Source organism: Petromyzon marinus, chromosome 43, assembly GCF_048934315.1.
Source record: "Petromyzon marinus isolate PM22_M1 ecotype Great Lakes invasive population chromosome 43, UKy_Petmar_22M1.pri1.0, whole genome shotgun sequence".
In the NCBI taxonomy this organism is placed as follows: Eukaryota; Metazoa; Chordata; class Hyperoartia; order Petromyzontiformes; family Petromyzontidae; genus Petromyzon; species Petromyzon marinus.
In genome coordinates this window covers 5,328,537-5,346,125 of record NC_133709.1, presented here as the reverse complement: position 1 = coordinate 5,346,125, position 17,589 = coordinate 5,328,537, and the positions used below count along the sequence as shown (strand labels likewise).

General features: G+C 48.7%; 1 protein-coding gene across 1 annotated transcript in view; it reads left to right on the top strand.

The window, feature by feature from the left end:
- The window catches only part of SLX4 (SLX4 structure-specific endonuclease subunit), a 42,608-nt gene that overhangs the window by 864 nt on the left and 24,155 nt on the right, over nt 1-17,589 (top strand). Inside the window, exons 2-10 of the mRNA XM_032970492.2 lie at nt 3,164-3,678; nt 4,119-4,611; nt 6,556-6,596; nt 7,079-7,277; nt 7,708-7,977; nt 10,308-10,528; nt 13,614-13,993; nt 14,835-15,219; nt 15,384-15,502. Coding sequence (XP_032826383.2) covers nt 3,174-3,678; nt 4,119-4,611; nt 6,556-6,596; nt 7,079-7,277; nt 7,708-7,977; nt 10,308-10,528; nt 13,614-13,993; nt 14,835-15,219; nt 15,384-15,502 — 2,613 coding nt within the window. The 5' untranslated portion in view covers nt 3,164-3,173. The remainder of the gene's footprint in view (nt 1-3,163; nt 3,679-4,118; nt 4,612-6,555; nt 6,597-7,078; nt 7,278-7,707; nt 7,978-10,307; nt 10,529-13,613; nt 13,994-14,834; nt 15,220-15,383; nt 15,503-17,589) is intronic.

Genomic DNA, 17,589 nt, shown 5'->3' with positions numbered 1-17,589 from the left:
TATTTTAGTTTTAAAACTTTTATTTATTGATTTTAAAACACGCTTTTTTTTTATTTAAATGTACCCTACAAGTAATGGTAGAACTGCACGACTCCAGGAAGTGGTCACGAAGCTTGGCGTAACGCAAGGGGACCGGTGGTGATTTACAGCCAACGTGAGTTGAGCGTGGACAATTAGACCCAAGCCGAAACATAACATGTAAAAAAAATAATGTTTAAATATATTTTTCATTTTTAATGATAGAATATAGTATTGTCATCAGTATGACATAAGTATACCGAGTTTGCAGTCGATACCACATTGGGAAGCCGGTAAAATTTGAGTTACAAGATTTGAGGATACAACAGTTAATAAAAAGCGTGTAATAATAATAACAACAATAATACCAATAATCAACTTTATCTGTGAATTCGAGAGCCGCGCCTGGAGATCGAATGGAGCCTGTGACCTGTGGATTGTCACCCGACGTACCCCTCTAAGCGTCTTTGCGGAGACTCTACTATCAGTATTAACAATACAGGGTGTTTAAAAAAAAAAGAGATGGACACAAATTTCAAAGCAAGTACCCGGGGTCCATCATTTTGAAACACCCTGCACAATAAATAAGCAAGACGATGTTTTGTTTAAAAAAAAATCAATTATGACACAACCCATCTGCCGCATGGCCTCATTCCGGGGAAGTGCAGTTTCGTTTCGGCGGCATCGATTCAGCACAGGCAAACTCTGGGGCGGTTTCCACATGCAGTGTCTCATCAGCAGTGTCTCATCAGCAGTGTCTCGTCAGCAGTGTCTCATCAGCAGTGTCTCGTCAGCAGTGTCTCATCAGCAGTGTCTCATACGAGACAGCAGTGTCTCGTCAGCAGTGTCTCATACGAGACAGCAGTGTCTCATCAGCAGTGTCTCGTCAGCAGTGTCTCATCAGCAGTGTCTCATACGAGACAGCAGTGTCTCGTCAGCAGTGTCTCATCAGCAGTGTCTCATCAGCAGTGTCTCGTCAGCAGTCTCATCAGCAGTGTCTCGTCAGCAGTGTCTCATCAGCAGTGTCTCATCAGCAGTGGCTCATCAGCAGTGTCTCGTCAGCAGTGTCTCGTCAGCAGTCTCATCAGCAGTGTCTCGTCAGCAGTGTCTCATCAGCAGTGTCTCATCAGCAGTGGCTCATCAGCAGTGTCTCGTCAGCAGTCTCATCAGCAGTGTCTCGTCAGCAGTGTCTCGTCAGCAGTGTCTCATCAGCAGTGTCTCGTCAGCAGTGTCTCATCAGCAGTGTCTCGTCAGCAGTGTCTCGTCAGCAGTGTCTCATCAGCAGTGTCTCATACGAGACAGCAGTGTCTCGTCAGCAGTGTCTCATCAGCAGTGTCTCATCAGCAGTGTCTCATCAGCAGTCTCATCAGCATTGTCTCATCAGCAGTGTCTCATACGAGACAGCAGTGTCTCATCAGCAGTGTGAGGCTCGCACGGATCACTCGCCGATCCTCGTAAAAGTGAGACGCAAAAACACATTCTCCTGCGGAGGGAGCTGGTTAGGAACGTCGGGTTGCTCGGTCAATGGCCAGGGTCAACGACGGCGGCACCACGTGGTGGATTCCGCACAATATGCCCGACTGTGAGGGCGGGCACAAGCCGGCGTGAGTAGGTTAAACGTTGAGTTTTATAAGGGCACCACGGGGTGACCAGCCCCTCCCCACCCAGCCACACCCCTCCCACCCCCCACCCAGCCCCACCCTCCCCACCCAGCCCCTGCCCACCCTCCCCTCCCCACCCAGCCCCTCCCATTCTTGAGTGCACGACGGACGGACGGACACAATAATCCCCTGTGGGCTGGTAGTGTAATAACCAGGAGGTTCCTACACAGTATAACACACTCTATCCTATCATTTGTACCGTGTGCTATTTTTGCAAGCAAGTTGCAACGACGTCCTAGCTGCACTTAGAGCAGTGGTTCTATAACCTTTACCGCAGCCTTGCACTCACTTGGTTCTCAATCGTAATTTTTTTAAATAATGTTAATAAATGCATAGGTTTTGATGAAACAAAGTAAGTTGTAGTTACGTGTCCCTGCTTAATTTCGTGTTTCGATAAATTTACACCCCCAAGAGAGGGCATCTCGCACCCCTGGGGGGTGCGTGCACCCCAGGTTAAGAACCAGTGTGCGAGAGGGTAATATTCATCTCCATATATATAAAAAGCGAAGTTGTGATTATGTGTGTCCGTTCAAAATGTTTACCGTACTTCCCGACATGCAACAAACTTTAAATTTGCCATGTGGGTACTTTCCAGACTGTACACCATGCAAAAATTATAAAAATACGTTATTTTTTTTGGGGGGGGGGGGGCGGGAGCTCAATAATGCATTTATTTTTGCACGGCTAGTGAACTGTGACGTCAAATCTGTCACGTGACCCTCGCATGTGGTAGCGTAACGCATTGTAGTGTAGCGGTTAGCGCTACGCCGTGCTACGAACCCGGCGACCCGAGTTCGATTCCCGCTCACGGCCACCACCGTTGACGATTATTTCAACCGCTCCTGGGCCTCCCCTAGGTCGACTCAGCCTCAAACGAGTAACTGCTGTGGTGTGTGAACATCGCCACTGGGGAGACAAAGGCGGCCGCGCGTGGTGGATCCAAGTCCCGGGCGAAGCCGGGTAGTAAAGCTAGTCTTTCATAAACGTTCAGTCATGTCTGTCACCGCAATGGCCATTTTCAGTGACAGACGTGACTGAGGTGTGTGCACGTGCGAATCACTTGGTAGTCGTGAGAATGTAAAGATATTGCTGTACAGTGGATGTAAACACAGTGAACAGGGGAGATGTGTAATACAGTACATGCACAACTATGGTGGGATTAGCCCATAGGAGCAGCAGAGAAGAAGTTACCACGTTTTTTTTAGATCAAGGTGGAATGGTTGCGCAGTGCTTAGCACGCTGCACTATGAACCCGGCAACCTGTGTTAGATTCCTGACCACGGCTAACATCAGTGGTGAATATCTGAACCGTTCCCGGGCTACCCTTGAGTCAACTTGCATCTGTTGTGATGTGTAAACGTTGGCGCTTGCCGGGGGAGCGGGGGGGGGAATTCTGCCCCGAATCGATGCTCGCCAACGGAACCTTCCCCAACAATTTGTACGCCTATACGGGCACATTTTTGTTTGCCTTTGTTCCGGCTCAGAGCGGGTGCCATGATGGCAGATCCCATCGCGTTCCCGAGCAGTGAGCCCGGCAGGATGGGACGGAGTGACGGAATGGCGCTCTCCGTGAGCAGCTCCTGCGGGTGGGACTCTGAAGACGACGACTTCAACCCGGCGAGCACGCGATGCGGTCCTCCCGCGGCCAAGTGCCTGGGGAAGGACCGCAAACTCTCCCGGCGCAACAACACGCGCAGCGCCGCATTGGCGGTGAGCCACGATGCTGCTGCCGCTGCTTCCAAAACTCCGCCCGCCGGCGCGACAGCATGGGAGGATGGCTCGTCTTCGAGGAGCACCGAGGAGCAGCCCGGACCGGACATGGAGTGTGCGCGTGGTCGGAGAGCGGAGGAGCACCGGCAGAAGCCCGAAGACGCGTCGGTGAGCGCCGAGGCGAAGAAGCGGCGAGTGGCGCGAAACCCCGCCGAGGTGTCCGACCTGCCCGGCGGCTCGCTCGGCAACGTTGGTGCAGAGCACGTGGCGAGGGTCGCGACAGCTGCGGGTACATCTACACACGCGCTCATGTGTGCGCATGGTGTGAGCTGATTGAGCTCCATGCTTATGCTTCTTGTGTCCTCTCGCATTCACATATTCTTAAACTCGAACACAGCAGAAGTTGGATATAAGCACACCCCTTGGGATCAAGACTAGGTGTGCTTCTGTTCCAAAGTAGTGTACTTGTATTAGAAGTTTCCCTCCGCCTTGCCCCTACTTGTGTAATGTTGCTTATATTACAACTGTGCTAGTAATGTGTGCTTATAACCAGCTTCTTTACATAATCTGTAATTGTGTGAGTGCTTTTCTCATTACAGCAGATTAAACGCTGCCACCTTTGAAATGTAAGCACACAGGCAGTCACAATCTCAGTTCTAAAGCGACATAAACGTCATGTGGGGCCACGTGGCGAATATTCGAGCGAGTGCGTCATCGTCAAACCCACAGATGGGCACGCGGACGTCGCGCAGGACGACCGGCGTCTGCAACCGGTGGGCGACCACAGCGCTGGCGCCGGGAAGGCGACCGCCGAGCGTCTGGTGCGGGCGCCGTCGACCGTGGGCTTGGGAGCCGGCACGGGCGACGAGGCGGCTGCTGCTCGCCCGGGCGAGCGCTCGCCCAAACCCGGCGGTGAAAAGGCCGAGGCGTCGCGAGCGGACTCTGTCGCGAAGCAGGACGGCATCGTCGCCGCAACGCCTGCGACCGAGGGCGCCCGCGAGGGAGCGATCGGGGCGACTCGGCTGCCACTGCCCGCGCCGATTCCGCCTGAGCCGCACGGAGCGGCCGGCGATGGCGACAGCGACGGCGCGATTGTTGTAGCCGAGTGGCCGGCGGGGAAGGCGGCCGCCACCTCGGTCGCTCTGAGCACGAGCGTAGGCGTCGCGGGTAAGCCGAGGCCTCGCGTCAAGGACCTGGTGTTGGAAAAGCTGCAGAAATACAGGTAGAGTGGATGGCTCCCCGTGTGCATGGGTTCATCAAGAGCAGTGCCCCTCCTTACCTGGCCAGTTGCTTTTATGCTTGTGAGGGCAACTGGGAGAGCAGTGTGCTTGCTACTGATCCACTTGGGCATTGGGTGCCTGGTGGATCTTTTTTGGGAGAATTTACAAGCTATGATCCGCGTTCGATGGTAGATGTTGAGAGCCCCTGTGATGTAATTTGCAAGGATTGGGTATTGCTGGTTTCATAGCCTAAATTTAAATAAATAACACTTATAATGTTCACAATACATTTATGAAAATCATATGTGAATGAATAATCAAATATGTATGATTGATACAAATGATATCCAAAATATATACGAAGAATACGCCAGTGTGCCTTTTGCGCTAATTCAGCATGTCAATAAGGGTATCGTCCATTCGCAAAGAATTATCATTGGACAGCCGTTTCAACTGTTCGAAATGTTGGCAAACATTTCCTTTTGTATATTTTTACCACGAGGTGGCAGATGCATAACCCACTAACAAAACTACACCATTACTAGGAAAAGCAAAAAGTATAATGTTTGTACGTGTGATTTTGAAGTGTTATCTGCGTGGAACAAGAATTTTAAAGTTTTGTTTGGGAAAAACAAATCACCAGAATCACAGGCCTGGTATTGTATTTTTTTTTTAATATGATACATTGATTCAAAGATATCGGGTTTTGGCAGGCCCTCTGCAGTCATAAATAAACGTATGAAAGTGTTGCAGAAGTCATGGTAGCCTAACTGTCAACCCATACGGTTTACCCGATATTCCTGTACAGGGAAATTGAGTTTTGAGGTCCATACGGCGTACAGCCGTTTTAATCCGGGCAACAAAAACAAAGTTTTTCGGAGAGCAGTGCAACCCTTCATATTTAGGAATGGCCCACAGAAGCGAATATCATGAAAAAATGATTCAATTACATTGGACAGCAGTGTGAGCTAGGCTAATCAAACGTGTCTGCCCATGACAATGATGACGCACATCGCACCAGGATTTGAGAGCGCTCTCGCGAAGTGCAGAACTCAGTGTGTGGCATTCATAATCCACTCGTAGAAGTGGATTATAAATAAGCAACAAAAAGCAACAAAAACAAAGTTTTGTTTGTGTTTCTCCCTTGTGATGGGACTTTGCAGGATGAACGTTGAGATTTATAAGGGCACGGGGTGAGCAATAAGGTCTGAATTGCTGAGTAATAAGGTAGGCACTGATAAGGGGTTGACAGGTATGTGGTAGGCAATTGGCAGTAGTCGACTCGAAGAGTATCACTGGAACTGGGTGTTCCCAGGAGCACAGTTGACAACATCGTGCGTCAGCAACTCGGTATTATGGTACAAGCACGGGCACTTCTACGAGTGGATTATGAATGCCACACACTGAGTTCTGCACTTCGCGAGAGTGCTCTCAAATCCTGGTGCGATGTGCGTCATCATTGTCATGGGCAGACACGTTTGATTAGCCTAGCTCACACTGCTGTCCAATGTAATTGAATCATTTTTTCATGATATTCGCTTCTGTGGGCCATTCCTAAATATGAAGGGTTGCACTGCTCTCCGAGAGATCCGAATGGATTCTTTGTCAGGTGACGTGGCATCGATAGTACAAGCAGAATACCTTCGTGTACATCCTGTAAAACGAATAAGACACTACATACAAAGCGGACAACATAAATGAAACGGCACAATTGAGACAAATATATAATCAAGTTTTTTAATCGAATCCTGATCCACAATTGTGGCAAACGGTTTAATTGACAGGGGATGGTTGGTCATGAGCGTGTATTGTTCCATGCCAACAAACAACTCTAAATCAAACAAACCGAAACCACAAATAACTTTAAGGCCTTCATCTGTCAGCAGATGGAATGGGTGTTGATGATTGTTAACCGTGGTGGTGGTGTTTACTGCTTGTGTTCGCAGGCGGCAGGCTCCTGAGAGAATCTACCTTGGCCCTGACACAGGTATGCGTTCGGAACACGTGCAGGCCTATGTGAAATAACAAGTGCATTGTCTTTTCTCGATACTGCCAGGCCAGCATTTGCCCTTATAGTTGTGCTGTACTCAGTCCTGAACGGCTGTACCTGTGCTGTGAGTTTCTGACATTCCAAAAATTCTCATTGCAATTTCTACACATTTGAAAGTGCCTTTCTGTTGGATACGATATTTCTGTAGTCCTTTGTTGCTGTATACCTATTTTTTACCCGAGTTCTTCACAGAACTGGGACGAGTAACCGATTGAGCCGATTAATCGATAGGGCAAATTCGCTAGTGCCAACACCACTTAGATCATCATTACGAGAGTGATTGGTGACCCCATGTTACAGAAACAAAGTGACAGACGGGTAATGCATCTTTTCAACTTCAATTGAAGAGCACTCTTGGGACATATTTTCACCACTAAATCCGTGAACAGAATTTTAACGCTGGTGTGCGGGCACCGCAGGCACGGCGTCGGTGCTCAGCGACGAGCAGCTGGCGCGGGTTTTGCAACAGCAGGAGGAGGAGGAGCGGCTGTTGCTTCTCGCTCCTGGGCTTGAGTGTGCCCTCTTTGGTGAAGTGCCCTCAGGGCTCTGCTTCTGCCACGTCTGCCAGAAGGAGCTGACGCACATGAACAGCGTACGCAGACAGCAGCACATCAACAGGTTTGCCACCAGACCAAGGCGGGCTCACGCCTTCTGCACTGCTGCTCATGTTATGCCGAGTCCGTATTTTTTACATTCCTTGCATATGTATTTGTCACAGGCACAAGTGATGGAGCTACACATAGCGGCCATCTGTGTAATCAATGACATTTCTGTTTTATATGACAATGCAGTAGTGACGGTATATTTGTTATACCACTGCATATGTTTTGGCGGTCGTGCTGTGTAGCTCTACGATGTATTTTCGGGATGTACCGCCTGTCGTTCGGCGTGATGTCCGACGTTTTACTGCAACACGTGCAGTGCTTCTATTCACTTCCTGAACGCAATTGAGGCCCTTCCGCCAGCAGTGGCGTGAACAAGGGGCTGCAGCGCTGCACCTTTACCTCTACACAGCCGAGAGACGCGTTGACATGTCGTGTTGTCGTAGGTGTTTAGACGATCAGGAACAGTTGTGCCCGGGCCAGGCGCCGGCTCCCGCTGGTGGCGCTGGTGTAGCCGCTGCAGCGGGTGCAGCCGTGCCCGAGTGCCCCATTTGCGGGCGCCATTTCCAGACGGAGAAGGCGCGCGCCGGCCACCTCAAGCGCTGCGCCCGCGAGCTGCACGTGGCGTCGCGCGACCTGGTACTTGCTGTGCAGCGCCAGCAAGCGCAGGCCGGCACGGCGGCACCGCCTGCCATCGCCACCGCTGCCGCCGGCAGGTGAGATGACCCGGCAGCTTGCGCTGCAGGCACTTGCGGCAGGGGCGTGCCGAGTAGCGTTGCCGTGAAGTGGCAATGTTAATGATAAGGTCCGCGAGAACCGTATCGTCTGCAATATGAGTATTCTGTTTTGTTTCCAAGTTGTGTCGCTATGACGGATATCTCCAGCTGTGTAGATAAATGTTCGTATATAAACCCATTATTATTATTATAACCATTGTTTTTCTGATATTTATCCTCGGCCAAATATTTGCAGAATTGTATAAAGGTCTTTTAACATTTCCTGAAATTCTTTCCTATTGGATGTTATAATTACTTTGTCGTCAGTAAGCCTCCTACATAGTGAATCTTAATGACATAAGAGCTTCACACCTAGCGTAATTTCTGGTGTGGCGTTTTTGTAGCCACAAAACTGTTGTGGATATTAAAGTCACACACGGACTATGATCTCAGCACCAGGATATGTCTGAGTAATATTTGAGAAGATTGTTACTACTTGTGGTAATGACAAGAAATTAATTTAGTAGACGTGAAATAATCTGACGCACAGATGATCAAAACCAGTGCCAGAGTTTTCCACACGAGGGAGTGTGACATGGAGACGCTCTCGCTGGCGGTTACATAAAATCCACAGTGGGGCCAGAAAGAGTGAGAAAGGCTTTAGACTGGGAACATTTAATGTGTGAGGTCAGATGATGGGGAGATCCGAGTGTCCGTGAGGAACAGGAGATGGTGTTTAGTTATATCAAGGTGACAATACATGGACATCATGTTACTGAAATAAGTGATCATTAGAAGTGAACTTCCTGTTTGCTGCAGTAGAGGAAACTAAAGTTACTATTCAAAGAAACATTATTTGTCTGTTATAATGAAAGCGAATAAGAGATGTAGTGGTGCTCAAGTCACAGGTATTTTAAGACATTTAGCACAGACACACTCACGTTAGATATTTTTTTTGTTTATAAATGAAAATGCATCAAAATGACAGGACGGGAAGCGTTTAACGCCCGCTGCTGCTGGTGCACTCGGCGTGCATTAGATTTTAATAGGCTCTTAGGACAATAAAGCCATGCCTTTTTTGGCACTTGTGTACTTCAATCATGAGAGGCTTCTGAAGTTCACACGACATGAAACAATGTACAGACCTTGAAAGCAGTGAAGGCTCGATAGCTGCAACGGGATTGGAGACACGCGGTCTGCAGGCGAACAGAACTCGCGTTACGTATTTTGCAAGGGCTGCTGTGATAGGGTTGATGCTACAATACACTGTATGATAACACATTCTCCTGCGGAGGGAGCTGGTAGGAACGTTGGGTTGCTCGGTCAATGGCCAGGGTCAACGGCGGCACCACGTGGTGTATTCCGCAAATATGCCCGACTGTGAGGGCGGGCACAAGCCGGCATGAGTAGGTTAAACGTTGAGTTTTTTTAAGGGCACCACGGGGTGACCAGCCCCACCCATCCCACCCAGCCCCTCCCCACCCTCCCCACCCAGCCCCACCCCTCCCATTTTTGGATGCACGACGGACGGACGGATGGACACAATAATCCAATGTGGGCTGGTGTAACCAGGAGGTTCCTACCAGTATAAGCTCTCCTATAGTCGTACGGTTCGTTTTGAAATACAGCCACCACAGCTGTATTATTGTTAGTACATTTTTAAACTACTGTATGTAATTCCGTTGTGAAATGTATTTATGAAAAAACAATATCATTAAAGTAAAAAAAAAATCCACTGATTGCTTTGGTGCTCTTAAATATGTTTCGTGGTTAAATTGACATGTGGTTATGTAATATTATTTTTTGGACGGCATGTGTGGTATGAGCATTACAAGATTGTAAAGTTATTTGTGTTTGGGGTGAGAAAGGCTATAAACATCGCCATAATAGTCATATTGCGAAATCTTAAATTGTATCAGAAAAAAATATCTTTTGGCAACCTTAGTATTTTCCATAACTCTGTACATCTGTGTGTGTGTCGGCCTTTGTAGGTGGTGGCAAACGGCACTTCCCCCAACAGTCTTTTAAAGGCTATACGGGGATCTTTGTATATGTGTACCCGTGTGTGTGTGTGTACCTTTGTGTTTGCTCGATTATCTGAACCAGTCCTGGGCCTCCCCTAGATAGACTCAGCCTCAAATTAGTATCTGGTGCAATGTGTAAACATTTTCCACTAGTGAGACAAAGGCGGCAGGGCATGGTCCTGGCCACCCACCCCCTCGTGTGCCGTGCCGGCCTTCATAGGTGCTCGCCATTAGCACTTGCCCCAACAGTCCGTTCCGGCTATAATGGGGGACCTTTGTCTTTGTGTGCTCGTTGGGCCACCACAGATCCTTGGGAGCCGCCCCCAGGGGCAAGAAGAACAAGACCGGAGGCTCCGCGGCGGTGCGAGGAAGGGGTGGGGGCTTGCCTTCGGAGCGGCCGCCCCCCACGGACGAGGAAGAACAAATGAGGGTCGCTCTGGCGATGTCGGCCTCCCTGATGGAGCTCGAGGAGAGGGTTCCTCCTGGGAGCACGGGGCTGCTGCAACTCAAGCCTCTTCCCGACAAAGGTGAGGCGGAAAAGGTCAAGGTTTGGCAGTCGGAAGGGGCCCGGTAAATGAGATCTCTTAGCACTGTCGTTTAGAATCTGAAGGAGAATATTTATTTACATTGGAGGAATCTGATGAGCTATAAAGCCTCTTTTTCACAGATCTCCAGCAGGGGCGGGTGAGAACGTAATAACAACAAATATTACAAACAGCATGGTAGTGCACAGCACAAAATAGGTAAAAATCACCCAAACACATACAAATAAAACTAAACCATCCCCATTTTACCAGGCAAAGCCCACTGAGGTATTGACTTATTTTTCAGAAGCGACCTGGCCACAGATGATAAAGTGGCTCATCATTTGGACATTTATAGCACCAAAATCATCTAAATAAGCTCAATGAATGTTTCTAAATATTTAAAAGGGAACACAACCGTACACCGTGTCGATGCATGCCCGGGTTTTGTATCAATGGGCTGTCTAATATGAGTTTTATGGCAAAGATTAATGACAAAAATAGCCTTTAGAATGATGGTCAAATGCATAATGGTGGCGTGCAAGTGATGTCACCCCTGTGCAGATTGATACGTCACAAATGCTGTCGCATCCCAGGAATGCTCTGACCAAATCCCTGACTGTTTTGTTGAATTTACATTTGTCGGATAACTTTAGACACCACACAGCATAGGTGTACATCTACAGTGAGGTAAAAAACGTATTTGATCCCCTGCTGATTTTGTACGTTTGCCCACTGACAAAGAAATTATCAATCTATAATTTTAATGGTAGGTTTATTTGAACAGTGAGAGACAAAAAATGATTGCATTTTATTGAGGGAAATAAATATTTGACCCCCTCTCAATCAGAAAGATTTCTGGTTCCCAGGTGTCTTTTATACAGGTAACGAGCTGAGATTAGGAGCACACTCTTAAAGGGAGTGCTCCTAATCTCAGCTTGTTACCTGTATAAAAGACACCTGTCTACAGAAGCAATCAATCAATCAGATTCCAAACTCTCCACCATGGCCAAGACCAAAGAGCTCTCCAAGGATGTCAGGAACAAGATTGTAGACCTACACAAGGCTGGAATGGGCTACAAGACCATTGCCAAGCAGCTTGGTGAGAAGGTGATAGCAGTTGGTGCGATTATTCGCAAATGGAAGAAACACAAAAGAACTGTCAATCTCCCTCGGCCTGGGGCTCCATGCAAGATCTCACCTCGTGGAGTTGAAATGATCATGAGAACGGTGAGGAATCAGCCCAGAATTACACGGGAGGATCTTGTCAATGATCTCAAGGCAGCTGGGACCATAGTCACCAAGAAAACAATTGGTAACACACTACGCCGTGAAGGACTGAAATCCTGCAGCGCCCGCAAGGTCCCCCTGCTCAAGAAAGCACATATACATGCCCGTCTGAAGTTTGCCAATGAACATCTGAATGTTTCAGAGGACAACTTGGTGAGAGTGTTGTGGTCAGATGAGACCAAAATGGAGCTCTTTGGCATGAACTCAACTCGCCGTGTTTGGAGGAGGAGGAATGCTGCCTATGACCCCAAGAACACCATCCCCACCGTCAAACATGGAGGTGGAAACATTATGCTTTGGGGGTGTTTTTCTGCTAAGGGGACAGGACAACTTCACCGCATCAAAGGGACGATGGACGGGGCCATGTACCGGGTGAGAACCTCCTTCCCTCAGCCAGGGCATTGAAAATGGGTCGTGGATGGGTATTCCAGCATGACAATAACCCAAAACACATGGTCAAGGCAACAAAGGAGTGATTCAAGAAGAAGCACATTAAGGTCCTGGAGTGGCCTAGCCAGTCTCCAGCCCTTAATCCCATAGAAAATCTGTGGAGGGAGCTGAAGGTTCGAGTTGCCAAACATCAGCCTCGAAACCTTAATGACTTGGAGAAGATCTGCAAAGAGGAGTGGGACAAAATCCCTCCTGAGATGTGTGCAAACCTGGTGGCCATCTACAAGAAACGTCTGACCACTGATTGCCAACAAGGGTTTTGCCACCAAGTACTAAGTCATGTTTTGCAGAGGGGTCAAATAATTACGTTAAAATTACAAAAAAATCAAACATCACGGAACAATGTGCAAGTGTCATGCGGCAAACTGGTTTTTTGTTACCAACGACAACTAAGCACTTGTGTGTTTAATTGCCGAACATGCACAATTACGTCTCGAAATGGGTTCGAGACGGAAAATTAGCCGTTCCGTAAATTGGCACGTGTCATTGAATAAATGATCAGTCTAACACACGTCGGCATTATTTGGGGATTCTTATGCACTAACGCTGAATGTTTATTTAGTAAATTAGCGGGCACTTAAATGTGTTAAGTGACCTCGTCTTCTGAAAAATTGTGTTTAAGAATCGTGAATTGGCCACGCTTAATATAAAATGCCAAATACGTTAAATATCGAAATAGTTATTAACATTACTGAATAATTAGCTCCACAGCATTAACAACATTAGTGGTGGCAAAGGAATGAAGTTACAATTTGATGGTCGCGAGCTCAACTCCTATCGCGCTCAACACGAGTGGGATTTCACCAACGGTTGTGTTGAGGGATGTTATATTTCTGCCACTGGCTTAGGACTGCCAAAATGATCCCACAAAACACCAACTTTTATACCGTGGGGTATTTGGTTTAAAAGTCGAGCGAAACGCTCATGATTTGGAAACCTGATTTAATTGCGGTGGCTTCAACCCAGATACCAACTCAGGTTCTTGTTAATTCTAGGTTCTACAGTTCCACTACTGGAATGTCCTTCCCGAGCTGTCCATTCACCGCGTTTGAGTGCCGCGTTTGACTTGTGTATACTGTACACACAACAAACCCGAAGACCCGAGTTCGATTCCTGCTCACGGCCAACACCAGTGACGAGTAATTGAACCGGTCCTCGGCCTCCCCTATGTGAATATCGCCACTGGGGAGACAAAGGCGGCCGGGGGAGGTGCTGGCCACACACCCCCTCGTGTGCCGTGCCGGCCTTCATAGGTGCTACCCGCTAACAGCACTTGCCCCAGCACTCTGCGTAAGCTACACGGGGCGGGGGGGGGGGTCTTTATCTGTGCGATCGACGTGCTTGGCAGCCGCACCCAGGAAGGGCCGCCGGAAGAAGAACGCCGGCGCCGTGTCGGCCCTGCTGCAGGCCGATCCCGCCGCCACCGTGCGCCGACTGGCAGAGAAGATGGCCGTGCTGCTGGTGCCGGACACGGAGCTGGAGCAAGAAGTGGCGTCACGTCGCACCCCGCCACTGCCACCCAGCCGCCTGCTGCCCCCGTCGCCTGCGTCGCCATCGGTGCCAGCGACGCCGCTGCCACCGCCGTGGTGTGGCTCCGCGGCGACGGCGCTGCTGTGGAAGCGCAGCGCGCTGCTCACCGCGGACGTGCAGGGAGAGGCGCCATTTCTCTGCCCGGCCCTCGTGCCGCCACTGTCGCCGGGCGGCCCGGTACCAACCGGGGCAGCCCAGGTGTGTTCGTACTCCATTCGGATGCGTGTGGGTTTGTCTTTTTTTGTGTGTACGTGCGTGCATTTGTGCGTGCGTGCATTTGTACGTGCGTGCATTTGTGTGCGCGTGCATTTGTAGGTGCGTGCATTTGTGTGTGCGTGCATTTGTGTGTGTGCCTGGGTTGGTGTTGGTGTTGGTCACCCCATGTGTGGTGTTTCGGCCTTCATAGGTGCTCGCTAACAGCATTTTCCCCAACAGTCTGTTAAAGGTGGTACGTTGGCCCTTTGTCATTGTCTTTGTATCTGGGTCTGTTCCGTAACCTCCCATCAGCGAGCCCTCGACACTTCATGTGGCCTGTAGGTGCACTTAGCTTAGCACAAGTGCCGTGGTGATGTCACTGCCACTTGGCGATCGGCGGTAATTGTGTGGGTTTGTACCTTGCGAGCGGGTGTGTGTTTGTGTGTGCGTGCATTTTTGCATGTGTTTAGGTGTGTACCAGATAATATGGTATCATGGAATGGGCAAGTTGATTCTCATCAAGGAATTGGTGAATATTTACATCCCCACTGTTTATGTGCGATTCATGGTGTGGCGGTCAGTGTGTGCACTTCTACTCGAGAAAACTAGGTTCAGTTCCTGTCCATGATACACGTGAATATTTGTTTGTGTTCGTGGAATATTATTACCTGGCGCCGTGTGTCCACATCAGCACCTATCACACAGTGTGTGGCGCTGCCCTTAATAGTCCATGGCTAACAACTTTTACTCAAAAAGCCACTGTAGGATAAACGGTAGACCTTTGCTTTCGTATGTATCCATTGCACAGCTACATCCGTGCATGTATGTGTGAAATCCATTTCAGAAACAGCTGTCTTTCTCCGAGACCATCACTGCCTCTGATGCGCCAGCGAACCCGGTCGGAGACCGAGTCTGCCTTCGGCAAACACCGCAGGCTGCCACCGCCACCTTGGGTGATTCCTCACTAAGAAACTCCCAGCCGGGATCGGCCCAAGGGAGTGTGGGTGGCTGCGCTGGCGACGTTAGTCGTGGAGGAGGTGGCTCTGGCATTGGTGGCACTGGTGGTGGCGGCGGCTCGTCGGCCTCTGAATTGGGTCGCTCGGGAGAGTGGCAGCAGGAGGTGTCGGGCAGCCAAACGCTGCTGGCGCTGGTGGAGTTGGCCAGGGAGGGGCTGCCCCTCACTCAGTTCATGCAGGACTTGGGCGAGCCGCCTCTGCCTTCATGTACAGGTCAGTGTGTGTAAGGGAAGTATACAGCGTCCTTACGGCATGGGAATGGCGAGGCAACATGAGGGATCGTTGTCTTTGTTGGCGATTAATAATAATGATGCTGATGAATATGATGATGATGATGGTGGTGGTGGTGATGATATCATTTGCTGATTGTGTCACAGGAGCCATAGAGGAGATGAGTGGTTTCCTGCCCGAGACGGAGCCCTGTGTCTCACCGTGTCCGTCAGAGCTCCACGGTGCAGGCCCAGCCCAGCACAGCTCTGCAGAACCCAGCCTGTCGGTCCGTACACACCCAGAGCCTCGTGCACGTAACAATCACTTGCGCTGCCTTTGCATATACGGGGGCTGATCAAAACGTCCATTTCTATGCCATCCCACAGACTTTGCAAGTGCTCCTCATTAATCATGCTTTGACCAGAATCCATGCAAGCAAACCTGAATCTGCTGATGAGGCACCGATTGTTGAAACCGGTCCAGAGGTTGCTGGTGTTGAATGGATGCATTGATTAATCGGTTAATATTCCTAAGCTCGCAATCCAAGCGTCGGATTGCTTCCGTTAGAATTGTTGTTTTTTATTTTGCTTATGTTGGGTCGCGTGACCGCAAATCGTGAGAATTGAATTGGGAGTCGGGAGCGATCTTCACCACCCTGCTCCTCTACGAGAGTCTAATGCAATGTTACGATGGCATTCCATAGTTTCGATGGGTCGTAACACAAAACCGCCTTCTTGTTACAATTGAGTGGTGGTGCTCTCTTTCCCCAGATGGTGCTAAATGTCTTGTTTTCCAGTCCTTTGGCCTCTTGGGTCATTGTGGCATGACGTTGCTGCATCTTTTAACTGAGATAATAACGAAACATAATTTTCTACATTTGGTTTTCCCACCGTTTCAGTCGTGCAGGGTTATCACGGAGGCGCTGTGTTTCACAGATTGATATCAGAATCGGAAGCTTTATTTCGATTGCAGGAGGAATCCAATGAGCCTGTGTAGCTTTTTTTCACAGATGTCCAGTATAGGCGGGGTGAGCAAGTTTTCCACCAGGGAGTCTATACACTCTGTGTAATCTCGATTGACTAATTTGTGCATAATTTTTCAAATTTAGCTAATTTGGACCACGATCAGGGCACTCAGTTGTTATACTTGCTTGGAACGACGGCACGGGGGACCTTTTAACATCTGCTGCAAAGGAGACGAGTGTGTACAGGTAGTCCCAGACTTACGATACAGGTAGTCCCAGACTTCCGATACAGGTAGTCCCAGACTTACGATACAGGTAGTCCCCGACTTACGATACAGGTAGTCCCAGACTTCCGATGGAGATGCGTTACGACGACCCCATCGTAAGTCAAAAATATCGTAAGTCGAAAATAGCCTAGCCCTACCCAGGAGTCTTAAAGAATGGTGATAATTTAGCAAAACAGAGCAATTTACAGTACTGTACTGTATAAACTATATACTGTATGTATTTATTAATTACAATACTGTATTGCACAGTAAAATTGCAAGTCAAAAAACAAGGTAAATTCTTAGCCTACCGATATAAACTGCAATTTCCTAGAAAGTTTTTTCAGGAAACAATCCTATCTGCTATAAAAACTTTTCACATGCATTGGACGTATGTATCGTATCGTGTTAACCCTAAAATGAAATCGCTAAAGCTACGTATCATACATGCATTGAACGTATCGTAACGTATCATATTCTACTGTTACTCGCCAAGATTCTGTCCGTCGTCTGCATACTTGAACGATGTGAGGTTGTTGATGGCTACATTAACTTAGTTGTCGGAAGAGGAGGATGGTGATGATCAAGTTACAGTAGCGTACTTCGTACGCTGCTGCGTTTGCCTTGCCGCGCGAAATTAAAAATATTTTACAATTTTGTCATATCGCTAATCGCCATCGTAAGATCGAAATATCGTAAGTCGGACCATCGTAAGTCGGGGACTACCTGTGTTTGTATGGCTAATACAAATGGCAGGGATAACCAGGGTAGCCCGCCAGATTCTAACCGTGCACCTCCACCGCAAAGCGGTGAGCGCGCTGCCGATGGGCTGTGTCACCGCCTAAAACATGGCTTCCATCCCGTCTCCAGGGCTTGGTGTCTGATACGCGGTCACTTGGTGGTTTTCCACCTTCCAATGGGAGTAAGGGGCAGAATTGCCCTCGACCGATTTTTGCATAAATTATATAATCCCAAAAAGGCAAAATGTACAACGTTATTAATTGATGTAGGTCAGGTTATTTACATCATCATGCTGCTCTGTATTTTCCCGACAAAATAATATTGGTAGATATATATTTTGTAAAAGTGTAAATAATTTTGTTCATGATGGAAATTACATTGAGTGGTGACGTTTCCCTAAAA